This window comes from Oryctolagus cuniculus, chromosome 5, assembly GCF_964237555.1.
Source record: "Oryctolagus cuniculus chromosome 5, mOryCun1.1, whole genome shotgun sequence".
Classification (NCBI taxonomy): domain Eukaryota; kingdom Metazoa; phylum Chordata; class Mammalia; order Lagomorpha; family Leporidae; genus Oryctolagus; species Oryctolagus cuniculus.
Window position 1 is genome coordinate 1352158 of NC_091436.1, and position 20961 is coordinate 1373118.

General features: G+C 59.7%; 1 protein-coding gene and 1 long non-coding RNA gene across 3 annotated transcripts in view; both read right to left on the bottom strand.

Annotated features, from left to right (window-relative positions):
- The window catches only part of SMOC2 (SPARC related modular calcium binding 2), a 135871-nt gene that overhangs the window by 74393 nt on the left and 40517 nt on the right, over positions 1-20961 (bottom strand). For both annotated transcript variants that reach the window (XM_070074590.1, XM_070074589.1), the window contains exons 2-4: positions 14585-14756; positions 2340-2446; positions 1291-1390 (exon numbers count right to left, since the gene is read on the bottom strand). In XM_070074590.1, coding sequence (XP_069930691.1) covers positions 1291-1390; positions 2340-2446; positions 14585-14756 — 379 coding nt within the window. The remainder of the gene's footprint in view (positions 1-1290; positions 1391-2339; positions 2447-14584; positions 14757-20961) is intronic.
- On the bottom strand, positions 17759-20057 carry LOC138849773 (uncharacterized). The gene is made up of 2 exons (XR_011388917.1): positions 19961-20057; positions 17759-18194 (listed from the first exon to the last, which is right to left on the bottom strand). It is a non-coding gene; the product is annotated as an uncharacterized lncRNA (long non-coding RNA).

A 20961-nucleotide genomic window follows, 5' to 3' on the forward strand; every position in this document is an offset into this window, starting at 1 on the left:
TATGTCATGTGATGGCATGCCTTGTCCTTCAATATGCTATATGATGGCATGTCTTGTACTTCATTATGCCGTATGATGATGTGTCCGTGTTTATTATGTCATATGATGACATGCATTGTGCTTCATTATGTTGTATGATGACATGTCTCGTACTTTATCATGTCGTGTGATGATGTGTCTTGTGTTTATGTCATGTTATGACAAGCCACGTATTTTATTGTGTCATGTGATGACATGCTTTGTACTTTGTTATGACATGTGATGACATGCCTTGTGTTTATTATGTCATGTGATGACGTGTCGTGGACTTCAATACGCCATATGATGGCATGCCTTGTACTTTATTATGCTGTTGATGGCATGATTGTACTTTGTTATGTCACATGATGACATGTCTTGTACTTTGTTATGCCATGTGTTATCATGTCTTGCACTTTGTTATGTCATGTGATATCATGTCTTTTACTTTATTATGTCACATGATGACATGCCTTGTACTTTATTATGTTATGTGTCATCATGTCTTGTACTTTGTTATGCTGTGTGATGACATGTCTGTACTTCGTTATGTCATGTGATATCATGTCTTCTACTTCATTATGTCATGTGATGACACGCCTGTCTTGCTGTCCTGATACGGGCAGGCTAGGACTTCCGGCAGACCACGGGATTTCTTGTGGATGGTCCGAACGTCTCCTGAGAAATTAATCAGATTTGGGCTGCACACCATTTTCCAGTAAAAGTGATCTGAACCATTTATGGCCTTTTTTGGTAAAATATTAATGGAAAAGAGACCATTTTATAGATTGTTATCCTGCCAACTTTATTACTTTCAGTACACCAAGCCCTCTTATGAGTAATAAAATAACACAAATAAACCATCTGGAAATTGGCCTATGAAGAATGATACTTTTTCTTTCAAAACGTGTATATACAAAGGAGAAAAGTTCGCTCTCCTGGCCAAAGCAAACATGTGGGCTTTTCCACTGGCGAGCGCAGTCCCGGCGGCGGCTCTACAAGGTACAGATTCGGACTCGCCGTGGCCTGGCATCATCAACCAGGGCCGCCTCCTTCAGTGAGCTTTCGCCTGCACAGGTGTGCACACCTGTGTCTCGGCTTTTCTGCTCCTAACCACAACGGCTTCAGAACAGTGGAGGCTTTGTCCACCACCCCAGCTCCGCTCCACCCGCTGCTGAACCCCCTTCTAGCTATGCACAAACTCAGCAAGGGTGGTTGGGAGGAACAGCAAACTCACTGCTGTCTTCTACCCCCACGCCAAGCCAGACCTACCCGGGCACCTGGGTGTCTTGTGGGCCACAGCGGTCCCACTGATGGGCCTCCCGTTGGGTGTCACGCACCAGCAGTATCCCGTATAGCTGTGACACTGGACCTGTGGAAAGGACAGGACACGTGAGCCCTCCGGCCGGTGCTGCAGCACCCCTGGTCCTACGGCCAGGGCATCCTCCGAGGTGCGGCTGGGGCCCAAGCCTTCAGGGACAGCTGCTCGATAAGGTACTGGGCTAGGCTGCTGACCATGGGCCTCGGAGAAAGGCGAAAGGCGACCTGGCGCTTCCACAGTGTGCCACAGGGTCCCAGGGCTCACCCTCCCAAGCCGAGCCCACACCCTCCTCTCAAAGGGGAAACTGAGGCATGGAGTCAGGACTCACTCAGCATCTCCGAGTTGTTCAGGACAGGGTCAGGGAGGGGAGCCCAGCAACAAGTGGTCTCCTCAGCCATCCGCCTGCCACCTGGGCCCCTTCAGACAGCCGCTGGCCAGGGCTGGGCTGTCCCGGCTCTCCCTCTGCCCCCTCCCTTGGTCATCTCTTAAAGGTCACATGACTGCTCTGAGAAGCCAGCACTCACATTAACCCACTGATGGTGGGCGTGGTCAAGGGCACGCCCTGTTTTTTTGTCTAAACCAAGTGTTAATGTTGCATTCAGGGGTGCTGTTCCCTTAGTACAGACCGACAGGGTCGACACACTTAGAGTGCAGAGCGGAGCCTCCGCTCCACTGCTGCCTTCGGCTAACAGTGGTCACAGGCGAGTGCTGGCCTCGGCCTGGCTCCGCCTCCCATCCACAGCCCAGCACTGAGCTGCCTGACGTAACGGAAAGCGAGCCAAGTCCAACTCCCAGCCAGGAGCCAGGTCGGGGTCACCCCTGCGGCTTCCACACAGCAGCGGGGCTGGGGTGCCGGCCGCGAGGACAGAGGCCCCGTGCCAGCCAGGGACCGCGAGGGCTCCCCGCCTCATCTGCTGGTGCGAGCTGGGCTCCCCCAGAGCTCAGAAGGGCGTCCCCGAGGCCAGCCCGCCCGCTCCCGCCGCCCCGCGCGGCCGCTGACCTGGCTGTAGGTGCCGTCGTCGTCACACTCGGGGATGAACACCTGCTGGAACTCCTTCCGGGCCTGCTCCTGGGTGTACTTCCTCTCGGCCACACACCTGGACACGTCTGCGGGGGAGAACAGGCAGGGGAGGTTACGCAACGGGAGAACGCAGAACCGGCGGGGACATCAAAGGTGCCGGCGTGAGTCACCGGCGGGGGCGGGTGGGGCCTTCCCGGCACCTGCGCACCCTGGGGCTCGGCCCCCTACCTTCCTCCTGCCCTGCCTTCCTCCTGACCAAGGCCTGGCCGTGAGCAGGGGAGGGGTCCCCTGTTCTGCTGGCTGCGTGGGGAGACTGAGGCTCAGGCACACTTGCTGGGCACATCCACGGGGAAGTCCAGGAGACACCGCGGGGCCTGTGTCTGGCCAGCTACAGACAGCCTTGGCCCAGGTCCGGACATGCAGGGAAGCCCGGCAGGACCGAGCCAGGCGAGGCAGGGGCAGGGTGCAGGAGCCACAGAAATGAAACTGACAGGGAGCATCGGGCGCCCGGGGGAGGGCACGTCCCACCCTCAGGGCAGCCCTGGGGTCTCCAGGACCACTCGTGGGAGGACATCCTGACCGCTCCCCTTCCTGTTTCTTCGATTCCCGGGACCTCAGGGTCAGCGCTGAGCCGGCCTCGCCCTCCGTAACAGGGCAGGTCGGACACTCAAGTGGAGGCAGGAGTCCAGGGTCCTCGGCGGGCCTCAGCGCGCCCAGTGCCCACTGCACAGCCTCACCCCTACAAGGCCTGCACTGCCACTGCTGCTTGGGATGCTGTCCCCTGGGACTCAGTGACCAGCGAGTGTAGACAGGCCTGAAAACACCGACACTTCTCATCGCACTCCAGAGAGCCGGATCCGGAACCGTCTGGGACGGGAGGAGCCCGCGTCCTGCTACAGCCAGGGGTCAAAGGGGAGCCCTCACTGCCGCCCATGCCAGGCCCTCCGGCTCCCAGGGGGACCCAGGGCCGTCTTCCCGCTACTCGATGACGACAGCACGAACGCTGACCAGGTAGCGCAGCACGGCACTGGAACGCCACGTCTGTGTGCAGGGGCACCGCGCCCGGCTAGCACCACCACATCACACACACAATCTGAATTTTATAACCCAAGGAGAACGGCTTCCCCCGCTCGACAAGCAGTGCCCGGGTCTCAGGACGACGGCAAGGCCTCCCTGAGCCCGAAACAGGCTCCCCCGCACACGGCCCGGCCGTCACCGTCTGGGTCTCCACAGCGTGATTTCTGGCTGGCTGCGGCTGAGCCCTGCTGGTCCAACCCGGGCCAGCAGCTCCGGGACGCGGCGGGCACAGGGGACGGAGCACAGGCGCTGCCGCTCCTCTGCCCCCGGCAGCACCGCCCTCCTCCCGGCTCGCCGCCTCCCGCCTGCTGAGTGCCGCCCCGGCCGGCCCGGGCCTGGCAGCATGTGGCTTTAATGCAGCCTGTGTTTTAGCCTGGAGAAATCGCCGCTTTGCTGGGCTCTGGGCCCCGTTCCTTTGGTATGCCCTGTGGTTTGACTTCTGAAAGGAAACGTGATACGCGCGCCAGCCTGCGAGGTCTCCACCAGGGGACACATGGAGCCACACGTTTCAAGTATTTGCACTATCGTGGAACAGGCCAGAAGAGCATCAATTTTCCAAACCACCTGTGGGCTTCGCTCCTGGATGGGATTTCTTTCAAAGACGACGTGTTTGCCACTGGTCAGGTCGTGCTCGAAGCCTGCAGCTCTGTGTCTAACAGAAAGTTCAACTCCAAGTGTGTGCTGAGCGCACTGCCGACTGCTCCGTCTCAGGAACAATTAGGATTCAGCAGCATGAATTTGCAAGGGCCGCGTCAGTCATCCTGCAAACAAGTCTGCAGTCACCTCCTTAAACAAAAGGGCTGCCACAGCTCGTATCCTCCGTCCCTGCTCACTCCAGACTCTGTGTTAAGTCAGGCCACGGGGCTTTGCTGCAGAGAGGAGTCCAGACTGGTTCTTCTGGAAGGCACAAAGTGCAGGGGCTGCCCTCAAAAGCAACCATGTCTCCCACGTGTAGCTAAGCCACCCTAGGCTTAAAGTGTAGCCTCAATTAAGTGCCCCCTTTTTAAAGTCAAAATATTAAACACACCCTCAAAATCGTGTTATTCGTGGCTTTCCATTTGTAATCACTTCTGAAAAAAAGGAACTGAAATCGTTCAGCATCCGCCACTTCAGGGGACAACCTTTTTCTCTTATTCTATTTTTTTCCTCTTTATCCTCCGTGTGGTCGCATTAAAACCAGTGGATCCCTCGTGGTTCAGCGGCCTGGCTGAGCTGCTCTGTGCACGCAACCGTCTGCACACCAAGTCCTCAACACCCGAGCTGCATCTGTTTCCCTTAGGATGCGGCACACAGCACGAAGTCGCCATTCCGGCCCCCTGGAAGTGTGCGATGCCGTGTCGGCCGGCAGCCTCACGACACCGTGTGAACACCACCTCCATCGAGTCCCAGCAGGGACCCTCGCGCCCACCCATCAGCCACTCTGCACTGCCCCCAGAACCACCAACACACTTTCTGTCTCCACTTTGCAAATGCAGGAGCTTGGACACACAGGGAGCCGTGGCACGCGTGGCCTCCAGCAGCTTGGACACACAGGGAGCCGTGGCACGCGTGGCCTCCAGCAGCTGGCTGCCTTCTCACAGCGAACATTTCCACCCACAGCTGCAGCCTGGCGCGCCTCAGAGCTGTGTTCGAGTGAATGGCCAGACACCGGTCCATTGTGTGCCTACACCACGTTCTCTTCATCCTCGCATCTGCTGATGGACAGCCAGCTCTCCCATCCCTTGGGCTGTTGGGAACAGTGTTGCCATAAACAGTCGGACTCAGGCTTTGTCTGCACACCTGCTGCCAGGCTTTGGGGCACAGGTGGCAGAGCTGCTGGTCCTGCCGCAGTTCTGGGTTTCAGACGTGGAGTCGGTGCCAGCCTGCTTTCACGGAGTGCAGCCGCTGTGCTTTCCCACAGGCTTTCGAGTCTCCACATCCTTGCCACCACGTGGCAGATCTGGGCAGAATTCCCACCTCCCGGCCTCACTCTGCTGCAGGCACTGGGGAGGAACTAGCGGATGGACTATGGATCTCTGTCTCTAATAAACACTTTAAAAGTAATTGTTCTCATTTTAAATGCACAAGGAAAGAAATAAAACTATAACAGCCTTGAATAGACAATCAGGATTGCCGAATTGTAAAGAGAAAAATTAAACTACAAACGACTCCAAGAATACGCACTGTGTATTCTGACAACTTCCACACTATCTGCACAAGGAATACCTCATCAGGGCCGGCGTGGGGCCGGGGACTGCAGCACCTGCACCCATGTGAGCACGGGCTGGAGTCCTGGCTGCTCCACTTCCGACCCGGCTCCATGCGAACGTGCCTGGGAGAGCAGGTGGGAGACCCAGAGCGTTCCAGGCTCCTGGCTTTGGCCTGGCCCAGCCGCAGCTGTGTAGGCATTTGGAGCATGAACCACAAGTGGAAGGTGGACACCTCTCTCCCTCTCTCTCTCGATCTCTCTCTCTCTCTCTTTCTCATCCTGCCTTACAAATACATAAATAAATCTTCACACAAACCTGATGTCTGCACTAGCTAGCATAGTAGCAATCTTACAATACCCAGGCAAGGGACCTTCCTTCTCTGACAAAACACAGCATTCTCCGTTTGTTTGTGGAAATCCCCTCCCACATATGAGGGAGGACACGTTCTTATTTGTCTTCCTGTGTCTGCCTCATGTCACTCAGCACGATGTCCTGCAGCTCTAACCGTTTCTACGAAAACGGCAGCAGTTCACTCACTGCTACGGTAGAACAACATTCCCTCGTGCACACAGACCACCTTTGCCGGGAGATCCGTATGTTGGCTACTGTGAGCAGCTCTGCAGACAACACGGGGGTGCTGACATCTCTGACGGAGCTTGTCCATGTCCCTGGGTGTCTACTCCATAGCATGATCACTGGACAAACAGGAGGTCCACTTCCAGCTCTTAAAGAAACCTTCAAACCGCACTCCACAGTAGCCGCACTGAGGTCCACCCACACCAACACTGTGAGAGTCCTCCACTCCTCCCCACTACACTGTGAGAGTCCTCCATGTCCTCCCTACGCTGTGAGAATACTCCACGTCATCCCCACCACACTGTGAGAGTCCTCCAATCCTCCCCACCCTGTGAGAGTCCTCCATGTCATCAGCACCACACTGTGAGAGTCCTCCATGTACTCCCCTCCACACTGTGAGAGTCCTCCATGTCCTCCCTACCACACTATGAGAGTCCTCCATGTCCTCCCTACACTGTAAGAATCCTCCACGTCATCCCCACCACACTGTGAGAGTCCTCCACGTCCTCCCCACTACACTGTGAGAGTCCTCCACTCCTCCCCACTACACTGTGAGAGTCCTCCACTCCTCCCCACTACACTGTGAGAGTCCTCCATGTCCTCCTTACCACACTGTGAGAGTCCTCCACTCCTCCCTACACTGTGAGAGTCCTCCACATCCTCCCTACACTGTGAGAGTCCTCCATGCCATCCCTACCACACCGTGAGAGTCCTCCACTCCTCCCTACACTGTGAGAGTCCTCCACGTCCTCCCTACACTGTGAGAGTCCTCCACGTACTCCCCACCACACTGTGAGAGTCCTCCACTCCTCCCTACACTGTGAGAGCCCTCCACTCCTCCCCACACTGTGAGAGTCCTCCACTCCTCCCCAGCGCCCCTTCTTTGGCGACAGCCGTCTGACGGGGAGTTGATGGCTGATCGTGGCTCTGGCGATGCCCGGCGTTTGCCACGCACGTGGCCCTCAGCACGCCTCCCTGGAGCACTGTCTGTCGAGGTGCTGGCAGCCCGTCCACACGCTCCGGGGCTTCTCCTACCTAAGGCTGAGCCGCCGGCTCCCCAGCTCCTCTGACGGCTTCTGCTCCGGGATTTACTACGGCCCTTGCCAAAACAAAGAAAGAGCCCATTTTGTTTTTCTGTGCGACATTCCAGAAATAACTTGTTCTGTTTCTGGCCACGGCTTCGACATGAGAGCAGCGGTGCTCCCCTGTTGTGTCTACGTTTGCTCTATAAAGAGGGTGTTTCTAAACACGAGACCTATTAGTGCGCCGTAAAACAGCTCAGGTAAACACAAACCAGATAGGGTTTCTGCGAGAGACCAGCGCAGGCCGGCGGCAGAGGGCGGCTACTCAGAGCGTGTGTCTCACACGGCGATCTGACCCCCGAGACCGCGGCAGGGAGACAGCCACACACGTGCACGCTGACTGGCGCACACTCATACACTCTCACTGCTCTCACATGCACACTCGCTGGCTCACACACGGACATGGACACACACAATGACTGCACATGAATACTCACTCGCACACGCACACTCACCCTCTCACCGTCTCACACCCACACGCACATGCACACACGTGCACATGCACTCCCATAGCACATGCACACACTCGTACTCATGTTTACACTCACATTCATGTTCACACACACGCACACTCATGTGTGCACACATGTGCATATGCATTTCCACATGCATACCCACAGCACATGCACACACACATGCTCATGTTCACACACATGTATTCCCACTCACACATGCACACTCATGTGTGCACACTTGTGCATATGCATCCACACTCACATGTGCACACATCCCACTCACATGCACATATACTCATGCTCACATGTGCATACATGTGCACACGCATTCCCACTCACATGTGCACGAATGTTCACATCCGTGCACACATTCCCACTCACATGTGCTCATGCACTCATACTCACATGTGCACACATGTGCACAGGCATCCCTACTCTCAATCACACACACACACACACACAATTTCTCTCCCAGGAAGGCCTGCTGCACTGGAGCGATGCCGGCAGGTCCACACACTGCTGACGAGACCAGAGCTCCTGGCACCAGGGCTTTGCTGTGGCTGCTGCCCCACAGAGGCCGCTGCCTGGCGCCGTCACCACCGCCATCTTCCTCGCAGGCAACATCACGGGGCACAGCGGGCGGAGGGAGATCGGGCATCTCTGACCCGGGTCCAGGCTCTCTGCGTTCAGGGAAACTTGGATGTGTTTTCATGAAGGGAAGAACTCGGATCGGGAGAATCCTTAGGGTCCTTCTGATCCAACACCTGGGAAGTCAGGTCCAGATGTGACAGCCCCGTGTCTCCGGGGTCAGGTCCAGACGTGACGGCCCCGTGTCTCCGGGGTCAGGTCCAGACGTGACAGCCCGTGTCTCCGGGGTCAGGTCCAGACGTGACAGCCCTGTGTCTCTGGGGTCAGGTCCAGACGTGACAGCCCGTGTCTCCGGGGTCAGGTCCAGACGTGACGGCCCCGTGTCTCTGGGGTCAGGTCCAGACATGACGGCCCCGGGTCTCTGGGGTCAGGTCCAGACGTGACAGCCCGGGTCTCTGGGGTCAGGTCCAGACGTGACAGCCCATGTCTCTGGGCTCCCTGATCTCCACAGGACATCCAGCATGGCTGAAGAACCCAGGGTCCACACGGAGGTCTCTGACAGTCACTCCTCCAAGGGGTCCCACCAGGGGTCCTCACAGGGGACAGAGGGGGAAACGTGCGACAGGAAGTGAACAACCCCCTGTTCGCAGCGTGGGGACGGGCGGCAGCTCACTGTGGACACGGCGCTGCTCCTCACATCCTGTGGGTGCCCAGGGTTCGCCTGGGCTCCCGACAGCGAGAGCAGGCTGGGTAACACGTACGTCCCCTCCACGTCGCTCCATCACAAAGCACTCAGTCTTGGGCGTCTCCGGGGAAGTCCGCTTTGGTCAGAGCCTGGTCATCACCTTCTTAACTGAAATCTCACAACACTTGCAAGGTCTCCAGGGATTTGACTTCTTCCCCCGCCCCACCCTTTTTTTATTCTATGAGAGATATTTTGTTAAAAAGAAAGACAGCCCCAATGATCTCAGATCAAAAGAAAAAATTAATGTGTTTGCTGAGTTCTGAAAACACAAACTACAAATTTCTGTGAAAATATGAGAAAAATCCATCAGTGGAAACCACAATTGTAGTCAGGGCCGACGGTGGAGCAACAGGACGTGCGCATAACATTCTGATCCGTTACTGAAACGTGGACTGAAACGTTTTAATTGATGTCTGCAAACCAGAATGTCCACAAGACACCCGCCAAGCACGCACAGCGCCCTCCGGCCGCCGCCGCTGGCAGCTCGTCCGCCCCAGGCACCCGAGGGAGGAGCTGCGTGGCCCCTGCGTCACCGGTGGAAGTGAAGGGCCCAATTCCACCACTCCCTGTCACCTCCGAAGAGCGTTGACCCTGGGCATGCAGGAGGTAACACGGGCAGAGGGCAGCACAGCGCACCCAGGGGTGGCCAGCTCAGGGCTGGGGCTCCTTGCGGCCTCGGCCCACGCCAGGGGTGCTTCGTGCTGGCTGCGATGCCGGGCTGCTGACCAGAGGGAAAGGCGCTGGCCACAGAATTCGGCGCAGGAAGGCCCGGCAGGGGCAAGGTGGCCGGGTGCTTGGCTCCGTGGGAAAATGCCCGCGGCAGGCACCAGTCACTGGCCAGGAGCCCAGTGGGGAGCGGCCTTCGGCTGAGGCCCCACGCCCCACCCCAGACCAGGGGGCAGGTGACCATGCGCGCTAGGGGCGCCGTCTGTCCTCACACTGGGCGCCGCCACTCCCCTGACCCTGCTGAGCTGGGGAAGCTTCTGTGAGGCCCACTGTCCTGTCACTGCCACGCTCTTGGCTGCGTCCTGGCGTCACCAACACATGCTGAGTTCCTGCAGGGAGACTGGCCGCAGACACCCCAGGCCGAGGGTCCAGTGAGGGGCAGTGTGGCCAGGCAGGGCAGCCTTGGGCGGGGCTCCCGGGTCCCCGGGTCTCCCCTCAGACCCCCAGCGGCAGAGGAGAGCCGGGTCTCGGCTTCCTCAGGGCCTGCTCGCGGCGGCCCACAGGGAACACAGCGCGGTGAGCAGATGTGGAGACCACACGCAGAGCGCAGCACCGCAGGTGCACCAGGGCCTGTGCAGGGCGCACCCCACCAGGCACCAGGAGAGCGGGGCGCGTCCTCGGGTTTGCACACTCTCCAGAGGCACGCGCTGACTCCCTTCCTTGTCCCATGCAAGCTGAAGAAGTCCCCACCGCTGGGGCAGGCTCCAGGGTCCGCTGTTCCCACCCCGGCACCACACAGGCGCCTCAAGCCTCACTCGCCCCTGTGCCCTGTGGGAGCCTCTGCCCCACAGGACCCACCGGCCACCGCCCAGGGAGCTCCAGGCACAGGCTGAGTGGCGTCAGCACCCAGGACCCCGTCCAAAGCACCGTGAACTCCCAGGGTCTCTCAGTGGGCAGAGCGTGCTCCCTCAGAAAGGCCTGATGGGCGCTCACGTGACACACAAGTGGGCACCTCAGCCCATGGGACACCGCTGTGCCAGGGCCTGGGCTCATCCCCAGGCTGGCCGCCCTGGGCAGCCCAGGTGGGAGGTGTGGCCACAGGCGGCCCCAGGTGTGAGGTGCAGTGCGGCTGCCCGAGGCCACAGGTTCATCGTCTGCCCCTCCTGTCCCTCTGCGCGCCCTTCCACATCCTTAATCTGCGGGTGTGGGGTTGCAGACGTGCCCTGAGCGCGCGGCACGTTTATGTAACCTGTGAGTCATGCCTTTCATGGCATTGTATCCTTGCAAACCATGCGTGCACTGAGCGAGTGAATGAGTTCAAGTTGTGTTTTCCACTTGAAAGTGACGGATGGCCTCCCTCTGTGAGTCCTTCCTGGAGCGTGCCAGACGCGGGCACGCCGGGACTGGTCCCGACCGCGGCAGGGAAGCTGCCTGGGCACCTGGCCAAAGGCACAGGAGGGCTCGACGGGCAACGCAGCGCAGGACTCTGCTGGCCTCTGGGACTCTCATGCCCAGTGCACAGCAGCTTGCCTGGACCGTGTTCCACCTACAACTTCCTGCGGCCCCGTTTCCCGCCAGCTAGGTGGGCACCGGACCCCCACATCTGCCCCTGCACCTGCTCCTCTGAGCACCCTCTGCTGCGGCTTCCCCCCCCCCCGGGATCTTAGCCTAGACGAGGTTACCACTGTTGTGATGTGCATTCTAGAGGCAGCACCTGGCCACAGAAGTCAGGGGCAGCCGTGCCCTCTTTAGCCCTAGGAAGCCACCTTCCCCCTCCCTTTTCAAATTCGGATGCGGCAGCTGTGGCCCTGAGCTACCTGAGGCCCGTGAATGATATTTGTCTGGGGTTTCAGGAGCCTGCAGGATGGAGGCCACCTGGACAGGCCGACCTCGGGGCCAGCTGAGCTGCGCTCCCTCCCGAGACGCCTCCACCGGCCATCGTCAGCGTCACAGCGACCACCGCTGACCGACTCCTTGTTGTGCTCACTTGAGCTGCAGCTGCCCCTCCTCTCCCAGCGCTCTGTGCTGACTTACGGCGCGGCGGGGACCCACAGACGGCTCCTTGCCCCGGGCTGCTGGCTTCCTGAGACGCACTCTCCCTCTCACCGGCTCTGTGTGGCGCACACACAGGCTGTCCAGTGGCGAGAGTCTGGTGCTGGCCCCACGGTAGCCTCAGCTGTATCATCACCGTCCCAGGGACCCTCCTGGAAGAACCTGCCCGCTCGCCTACCTGCCTGCCTGCCCCCTTAGTCCATGTCCTGGGCTTTTGGAGGCTCACTGTACCAAGTTCACTCACTTTGAACAAACAGCATGACAGACAAAGTCCTTGATTGCTCCTGGAGTCTGGCCGAGGGCAGAGCCACCTGGAGGGGCTTAGAGGAGGTCTGGGCTGTGCCCACCACCACGCGCACGGGGAGGGGTCTGTCCCGGCGCAGACACCGAGCTCCGCAGCGTTTCCTGCTGCTCCGCAGCCTGGAGCACCACGTGTGTCCACAGATTCCTGATCAGCAGGAGGAAGAACGCGAGGGCTGGAGCAGGCGCAGCTCTGTTGTGGAGGGTGTGGGTGTTGTCAGATGGTGTGTGGGCTGTTGGACAGTGTGTTGTGCATGGTGTGTGTTTTGGGACTGTTGTGGACAGAGTGTGTGTTGTTGGACAGTGTGTTATGGACGGTGTTTATGTTGTGGAGGGTGTGGGTGCTGGACAGTGTGGGTGTTGTCGGATGGTGTGTGGGTTGTTGGGCAGTGTGTTGTGGATGGTGTGTTTTGGGACTGTTGTGGACAGAGTGTGTGTTGTTGGATGGTGTGCTATGGGCAGTGTTTATGTTGTGGAGGGTGTGGGTGCTGGACAGTGTGGGTGTTGTCGGATGATGTGTGGGCTGTTGGACAGTGTGCTGTGGATGGTGTGTGTTTGGGGGCTGTTGTGGACAGAGTGTGTGTTGTTGGACAGTGTGTTATGGGCGGTATGTGTGTTGCTGGACTGTGTGTTGTGGAGAGTGTGTGTATTGTGGAGAGTGTGTGTGTTGTGGAAGGTGTGTGTGTTGTGGAAGGTGTGTGTGTTGTGGAGGGTGTGTGTTGTGGAGGGTGTGTGTGTTGTGGAAGGTGTGTGTGTTGTGGAGGGTGTGTGTTGTGGAGGGTGTGTGTGTTGTGGAGGGTGTGCTGTGGAGGGTGTGTGTTGTGGAGGGTGTGCTGTGGAGGGTGTGTGTTGTGGAGAGTGTGTGTTGTGGAGGGTGTGTGCTGTGGAGGGTGTGTGTGTTGTGGAGGGTGCGTGTGTTGTGGAGTGTGTGTGTGTTGTGGAAGGTGTGTGTGTTGTGGAAGGTGTGTGTGTTGTGGAGGGTGTGTGTTGTGGAAGGTGTGTGTGTTGTGGAGGGTGTGTGTTGTGGAGGGTGTGCTGTGGAGGGTGTATGTTGTGGAGGGTGTGTGTTGTGGAGGGTGTGTGTGTTGTGGAGGGTGTGTGTGTTGTGGAGGGTGTGTGTGTTGTGGAGGGTGTGCTGTGGAAGGTGTGTGTGTTGTGGAGGGTGTGTGTGTTGTGGAGGGTGTGTGTGTTGTGGAGGGTGTGTTGTGGAGAGTGTGTGTTGTGGAGGGTGTGTGTTGTGGAGGGTGTGCTGTGGAGGGTGTGTGTTGTGGAGGGTGTGTGTGTTGTGGAGGGGGTGTGTGTTGTGGAGGGTGTGTGTTGTGGAAGGTGTGTGTGTGTTGTGGAAGGTGTGTGTTGTGGAAGGTGTGGGTGTTGGACGGTGTGTTCTGTCCTCATTTGTTTCAGGGGGCCACTGGGGTCATGCGGTCGAGCAACCAATCAACAAAGCACCCACAAGGGCTGGTTTCATCTGTGTGGTCCCTTTTCCTTGATAATGAGAGAAGCGGGCCAAGCTCTCCTGGAAGCGACTCGGTCTGCGTTTGAAACGGAGCATCTTCGCCGAGCCAAACCCTCACTAACGGGAAGCGTTTCAGCGTCTTTCACTAAAGTGCGCTCGTTAACTCCAAACCTGAGCCCCGAATCAGGAACGTGGGGAACGGCGAGTGCGGCCGCACGCTGGAGGAAACCACTCGCACCGGCCCAGGTTCTCGTGTAACCATCCCGCTGGCTGAGGAGGAACACCGAGCTGAAGGACCGCAGTGAGCTGCGGCGGGACTGACTTAGGACTCCGGGAGGAGAGCCTTGAACCCGGGTGCTGATTCCATGGCGGCACGGAGCACTCAATGGACAGAGTTATACAACGTGGCTGTGCTCTGACAACATTTATACACTGAGGACTTGAGATTCTAATTCCAAACACTTCAAAAGGATCAAAATTAAGTACATGTATGCTCCCTCTAGTAACTTATCTGCCAGCCTCAAGCGGGTGACACAGCAGCCATGTGCCAGAGTGAATGACCCAGCCGCAGTGTAGCTGAGCAGGTGGCCCGGCTGCAGTGTACCTGAGCAGGCGGCCCAGCCACGGCGTACCTGAGAAGGCGGCCCGGCTGCAGTGTACCTGAGTGCACATGGCCCAGCCGCGGCGTACCTGAGTGCACATGGCCCGGCCGTGGCGTACCTGAGTGCACATGGCCTGGCCACGGTGTACCTGAGCAGGTGGCCCGGCCACGGCGTACCTGAGTGCACATGGCCCGGCCGCGGCGTACCTGAGTGCACATGGCCCGGCCGCAGTGTACCTGAGCAGGTGGCCTGACAGCAGTGTACCTGAGCAGGCGGCCCGGCCGTGGTGTACCTGAGCAGGTGGCCCGGCCACGGCATACCTGAGTGCACATGGCCCGGCCGCGGCGTACCTGAGTGCACATGGCCCGGCCGCGGCGTACCAGAGCAGGTGGCCTGACAGCAGTGTAGCTGAGCAGGCGGCCCGGCCGCGGCGTACCTTTGCAGTTCCCTCGGTAGGCGATCTCCAGCTGGGGGTCCTTGCACTTGGCGCGCTGGAACTCGCAGCGGGACAGGAAGGTGCGCCCGTCAGAGGCGCACAGCGGCTTCTGCGGGGAGCCGGCGCAGTCCAGGCTGCAGTCTCTGTCTTTGTCTTGGTCGACTCTCAGAAACTTGGGAGACAGAGAAGAAGGCAGACAGACGTGAGGACAGGCTCCGTCGGGAAGCAGAAACTAGGCCGCCCACGGCCCCCGGTGGTCAGGGAGGGGACGCGAGGACGAGCCCCAGACACCCCGTGGGTCTCGGAGCCAAACCCCTTGCTGACTGAGTGGCACGCGGGCCACTGCCGTGGCAAGGACCGGAGCCCCTGCGTCTGGAAGGACCCGGCCTTCTGTCTCAGCAGGCCGGCCGGCAGTGCTGTCCTCTCACTGGTTGGCTGGTCGGTGAAATAGCGTCACCATCGGAAGCCTTGCTCCTCCCTCTGGGAGCTGCCGGGATCTGGCGCGCCCTGGTTGGAGCCCTTCCTAACCGCCGTGGTGACACAGCCTCATCGCGGCCTCGGAATCCCCGTGTGCGCATGCGCGCCCCGAGCAGGTGGCTGCTCTCACACAAGTGTTTCCTGAGAGAATGGGGGCTGCTCTGCCCAGGAGACCACGCGTGTGTCTGTGACAACATCGAGGGCCAGCACCAGGCACAGTGCGTTAAGCTGCGGCCTGCGATGCCGGTATCCCATATGAGAACCAGTTAGAGTCCCAGCTGTCCCACTTCCAATCCCGCTCCCTGATAATGCACCCGGGAAAGCAGCAGAAGATGGTCCAAGTGCTTGGGCCCCTGCACCCACGTGGGAGACCCGGATGGAGTTCCAGACTCCCGGGTTCAGCCTGGCCCAGCCCTGGCCATGGCAACCATTTGGGGAGAGAGCCAGCAGACGGATCTCTCTCTCTCTCTCTCTCTCTCTCTCTCTCTCTCTCTCTCTTCCCCCTCCCACTCCTTTCATGTAAATAAATCTTTTAAAGAAATTGTCTATTAGCCCAGGCTTATCACACCTCCACCCCAGCATGAAGGCAGTGCCCGGACGCCAGGTGGAAGAGGGCATCACTCCCACCCAGGTTTCCCAAATCGGCCAGCACACGAGAGACCACAGGAGACAGACTCCCACAGACGGCTCGGTTTCCGGTCTCGGTCCGTTCTCTTTGTGTCCTGGACACAGCCTCGTGGCTCACCCTGTAGGACCCTCCTCCTTGGACAAGTGCCCGAGCGTCCACTCTCACTTTCCCATCCCAATTCTGCGTGCCCACGCTCAGTCCCATCTCGACCCACAACACACCAGATACAGCAACAAACATGAGGCAAGGCTCCCAAGTTCAGGCAAAGGACACGCACTGCTGGGCAAACAGAACTGCCCAGGCCTGTGGCTGCTGGAACGTCACTGCACCACACGCATGTCCTCTCTGGTGAGTGGGGCGTCAGGGAGGCATTAAAGAGGAGGAGGCAGGACGGGGACGCGGCAGCCTTTGGCCGCCCTGGGAAGGACCGTCACCTGCTCCAGTCAGCGGCAGGGACTCGCAGCGCACAGCTGGCCCTGCCGAGCGTGGCTCACGGCAGAGAAAGCAGGGGAGAAGTCAGAGAACAGGCGTGAACGCACAGCTCGCTCAGGTCGCCCGGTCCCCGCTTTGCTGCTGGGTCGGGAGCCTGCTCCACAACAGAGCGCTCCCGCTGCAGGCGCAGAGCCCGGACAGCACGAATCCCGAGGACACACGCGCTGCGCGAACCGCGGTGGTCTCTCCCCGCTTCCTGCGGCCCTCAGCGAGGAAGTGCAGGGGCCTCAGGCCGGCATGGCAATCACCGTTTTATTAGAGAAAAGGAGGCCAAGCACTCAGGCGGTTGGAACCGGACCATAATCCTGGTACATAACCTGTACCAGTGCAGATCCAACAACGGAAGCGAACTCCCCGGAAACAAGAGCGCGGGCGCTGTGTGCACAGGTGCCTCCCCCATGCCACATCCGGCAGCGGAATTCCAGGGGGATGGTGTGGAGCGGAATTCCAGGGGGACAGTGCGGAGCAGAATTCCGGGGGGACTGGGCAGAGCGGAATTCCAGGGGGGCGGTGTGGAGCAGAATTCCAGGGGGACTGGGCAGAGCGGAATTCCAGGGGGGCGGTGTGGAGCAGAATTCCAGGGGGACTGGGCAGAGCGGAATTCCAGGGGGGGCGGTGCGGAGTGGAATTCCAGGGGGACAGTGCGGAGCGGAATTCCAGGGGGACAGTGCAGAGCGGAATTCCAGGGGGATGGTGGGGAGCGGAATTCCAGGGGGGGGCGGTGCAGAGTGGAATTCCAGGGGGACAGTGTGGAGCAGAATTCCAGGGGGGCGGTGCGGAGCAGAATTCCAGGGGGACTGGGCAGAGCGGAATTCCAGGGGGATGGTGGGGAGCGGGATTCCAGGGGGCAGTGCAGAGCGGAATTCCAGGGGGATGGTGGGGAGCGGGATTCCAGGGGGCAGTGCAGAGCGGAATTCCAGGGGGGGCGGTGCAGAGCAGAATTCCAGGGGGACTGGGCAGAGCGGAATTCCAGGGGGGGCGGTGCGGAGTGGAATTCCAGGGGGACAGTGTGGAGCAGAATTCCAGGGGGACTGGGCAGAGCGGAATTCCAGGGGGGGCGGTGCGGAGTGGAATTCCAGGGGGACAGTGTGGAGCAGAATTCCAGGGGGGCGGTGCGGAGCAGAATTCCAGGGGGACTGGGCAGAGCGGAATTCCAGGGGGATGGTGGGGAGCGGGATTCCAGGGGGCAGTGCAGAGCGCAATTCCAGGGGGACAGTGTGGAGCAGAATTCCGGGGGGACTGGGCAGAGCGGGATTCCAGGGGGCGGTGCGGAGCGGAATTCCGGAATTCCGGGGGCGGTGCGGAGCAGAATTCCGGGGGGCGATGCGGAGCGGAATTCCAGGGGGGCGGTGCGGAGCAGAATTCCGGGGGGCGGTGCGGAGCGGGGAGGCTGCACCCTCAGTAAGCAGAGCAGAGCAGGAGAACACAGCGTTCCTGTTCTAAGGCTTTCACTGCTCACGAAAGCATTTGGTTCTGAGTCTTCAAACCAATTCAAGGCAAAAGGCACCGTGCCAGATCTAGAACGAAATCCACCGGACCTTGGGCGACTTATTTTAAAAATAGCAGAAACCTTAGCGTTACTTTCTTAAAAATTTATTTGTTCGTTAAGAGGCAAACAGGGTTCCCATCTGCTGTTCATCCCCAAATGCTGGCCATGGCCTGGGCTGGGCGAAGCTGAAGCCGAGAGCTGGGAACTCCACTGAGGCAGAAACCGCTACCGCTCGAGCCACCCCCGCTCTCAGGCTCGGCACGGGCGGGACGCTGGAGTTAGGCGCTGAGCCTGGACAGGAGCCCACGGTGTCCACTGCGGAACGTGGGCATCGCACCAGGTCAGCTGCCTGCCCCCGCTTTGTCGCATCTTCGTAAAGCATCTTCATGAAGCGTGTAAGGCACCAAGGCCGGCAGGTGGGAGCAGGTGGAAGGCGGTCCGTGGCTGCACCGGACGGGGCTGTGCGGTCACCGAGTGCAGGCTCGCGGAATCCGGTCACCGCAAAGGTCGCAGGCAGCCGTGGTCTTGGTGAGTGCACAGGTTTAAGCCAGAAGAAAGAATTTAAACAAGAGCAAACGATGTATGAATGGACTAAAGCACCCTGCAGCTCTCAGCGCGGGCCAGTTTCTTCAGTGCCACGTCGATTAAAGGCTCGTTTTACTTTTCACCAATGAGGCAAAGGGTGAAATTTTTAAAATTCCAACTCTGACACACATAATTCCATAGCTGTGAGATTCACAGAGGGGCATGCATTGTAGTGAATCCCAACCGGAGTGCCAGTGACCCGGCCCTGGAGTTAGTGCCAGTGACCCAGCCCTGGAGTTAGTGCCAGTGACCCGGCCCTGGAGTTACTGACCCGGCCCTGGAGTTAGTGACCCGGCCCTGGAGTGCCAGTGACCCAGCTCTGGAGTGCCAGTGATGCAGCCCTGGAGCTAGTGACCCGGCCCTGGAGTGCCAGTGACCCAGCCCTGGAATCAGTGACCCGGCCCTGGAGTTAGTGACCCAGGCCTGGAGTGCCAGTGACCCGGCCCTGGAGTCAGTGACCCGGCCCTGGAGTTAGTGACCCGGCCCTGGAGTGCCAGTGACCCAGGCCTGGAGTGCCAGTGACCCGGCCCTGGAGTCAGTGACCCGGCCCTGGAGTTAGTGACCCGGCCCTGGAGTGCCAGTGACCCAGGCCTGGAGTGCCAGTGACCCGGCCCTGGAGTGCCAGTGACCCAGGCCTGGAGTGCCAGTGACCCGGCCCTGGAGTACCAGTGACCTGGCCCTGCAGCTAGTGACCTGGCCCTGGAGTCAGTGACCCGGCCCTGGAGTCAGTGACCCAGCCCTGGAGTGCCAGTGTCCCAGGCCTGGAGTGCCAGTGACCCGGCCCTGGAGTGCCAGTGACCCGGCCCTGGAGTTAGTGACCCGGCCCTGTCTCTGCTTCCCATCCTGCTTCCTGCTGGTGCAACCTGGGAGGGAGCAGGTGATGGTGAGGTACTTGGGTTCCTGTCACCCACGGGGGGGACCTGGCTCCCAGCTTCAGCCTGGCCCAGCCTCACTGTGCAGCATTTGGGGAGCCAGTAGGTGGAAGGTCTCTCTCTCTCTCTCTCTCTCTCTCTCTTCCTGATTTTCAATAAAGAAAAACCCACAAGAGCAGGCCCTTCCTCCACAGGGGGCCCCTAGGAGGTGGGAGCCCCGAAGCCAATTTCGCCCTCTGAGGACGAGATGGGACAGGAGACCTCGCCGCGGGCAGTGCCGGCTTCGGCAGCTCTGGGAGGTGATGGCCTTGCCAGCCTGCAGCCGATCCACAGAGCAGTCTCCGTTACGACCCGGGCTTCCTCAGGGCTCGGGAAGGAGCTCGTGCCATTTCCACCGAAGGCACCCTGAATCCAGGGGCAACGTGCAGAGTGGCTGTCGGGCCTGCGATGCCGACTGGGAGGGCCGCGTTGACCCTGAGACGGCGGGACGGGCGCCCCTCACTCCCTCATGTGCTTAAACACTCAGAAACAGCGATGAGATGAACTTTCTTACGCATCCGGTGCCCGGTTGAAAGCTGTGCGCCAGGCCCGTGCAGGAAGTGCCGGCTCCATGAACGCCATGTGGACACAGTGGGTGCCACCAGGCTCTGTGGTCAGAGGACGTGGCCTTGATCATGGACCTTGGCCGTGGATCGGCCTCACACCCTGGACGTTCACTGGGCCGGGTGAGCCTTGGCTTCCTCACTTGTAGAGACAATTGTGAAAATAAAACGAGAGTGCGCGAGGCAAAGTGGCCCTGGCCATGTGCCTCCCCAGCAGAGCTGTCTGCCCACCCGAGACTGCGCCGTGTGCACAGTGGCCACAGCTCTGTCCACGTGGGGAACTTCAGTTCTAGTAGGTGGGCACGTTCAGGGACAGAGCCTGGAGCATGAAATAAAAGGGAAATAAATTATGAAAGTGAAAGAGGCAGCAGGTCTTTCGGAAAGTGACGGGCGCAGCTGGCACAGGCAGCGTCTTCTGAGAGACTGGCAGCGCCGGGCACAGGTGGGCAGGCAGCGGGGCCAGGGCTGGGAGCCACCCTGTCAGGACCAAGCACTGGGAGAACTTCCCACACTGCCGGGGGCGGAGACAGCACCCAAGACCAGGAGAAACCCCCGTGGGGAAACCCAGCAGACGCTAGTACTAAGCAAGTACTAAGCCTAGGGGGCGCGGCCACTTCTCAACCAGCCCCGCTTGTGTCCACGAGCTTCAGCGGACTCACGGGCGTTGGCCCTTTAACCGGGGCTCCTGTGGTGCTCAAGGTGGCTCTCTGGCTCTTCCGCTGTCGCCCAGCCCACAGGATGAGCCCGGGACCCTGCGCCCACAGCTGGGTCGGGCGTGTGCTGGGCCCCACCCTCCTCTCCTTGCCCGAAACTTTGCTTTTCCACCATGTTCCTCCCCTGCCCCTCGTCACTGTGAGTGTCAGGACAGGAAATGGGCACTCTTGTCTCTTGTCCCACTGCCCGGGGACAGATCAGGAAAGCACACGGTCGCTAATTCTTCCAGATTTACGGGAATTTGCACTCGGGAACTTCGCGATCCCCTAACGAGCCATCACGCGGATGGAGTTAACGCAAGAATCAGCTTTGGCAACGAAACAATCACCTCATTCAGCGTTGTGCCACCGACCCTGGAGGAAAAGCCGGTCAGCCTGCAACAGGTGGATTCCAAAGGCGCGCTAGATGCGCAGGAGCATGGCCAAACCCCGCTCCTCCACACGGGCCGTGCGCACCCAGACCCCGCTCCTCCACAGGGGCCGCGCGCACCCAAACCCCGCTCCTCCACACGGGCCGCA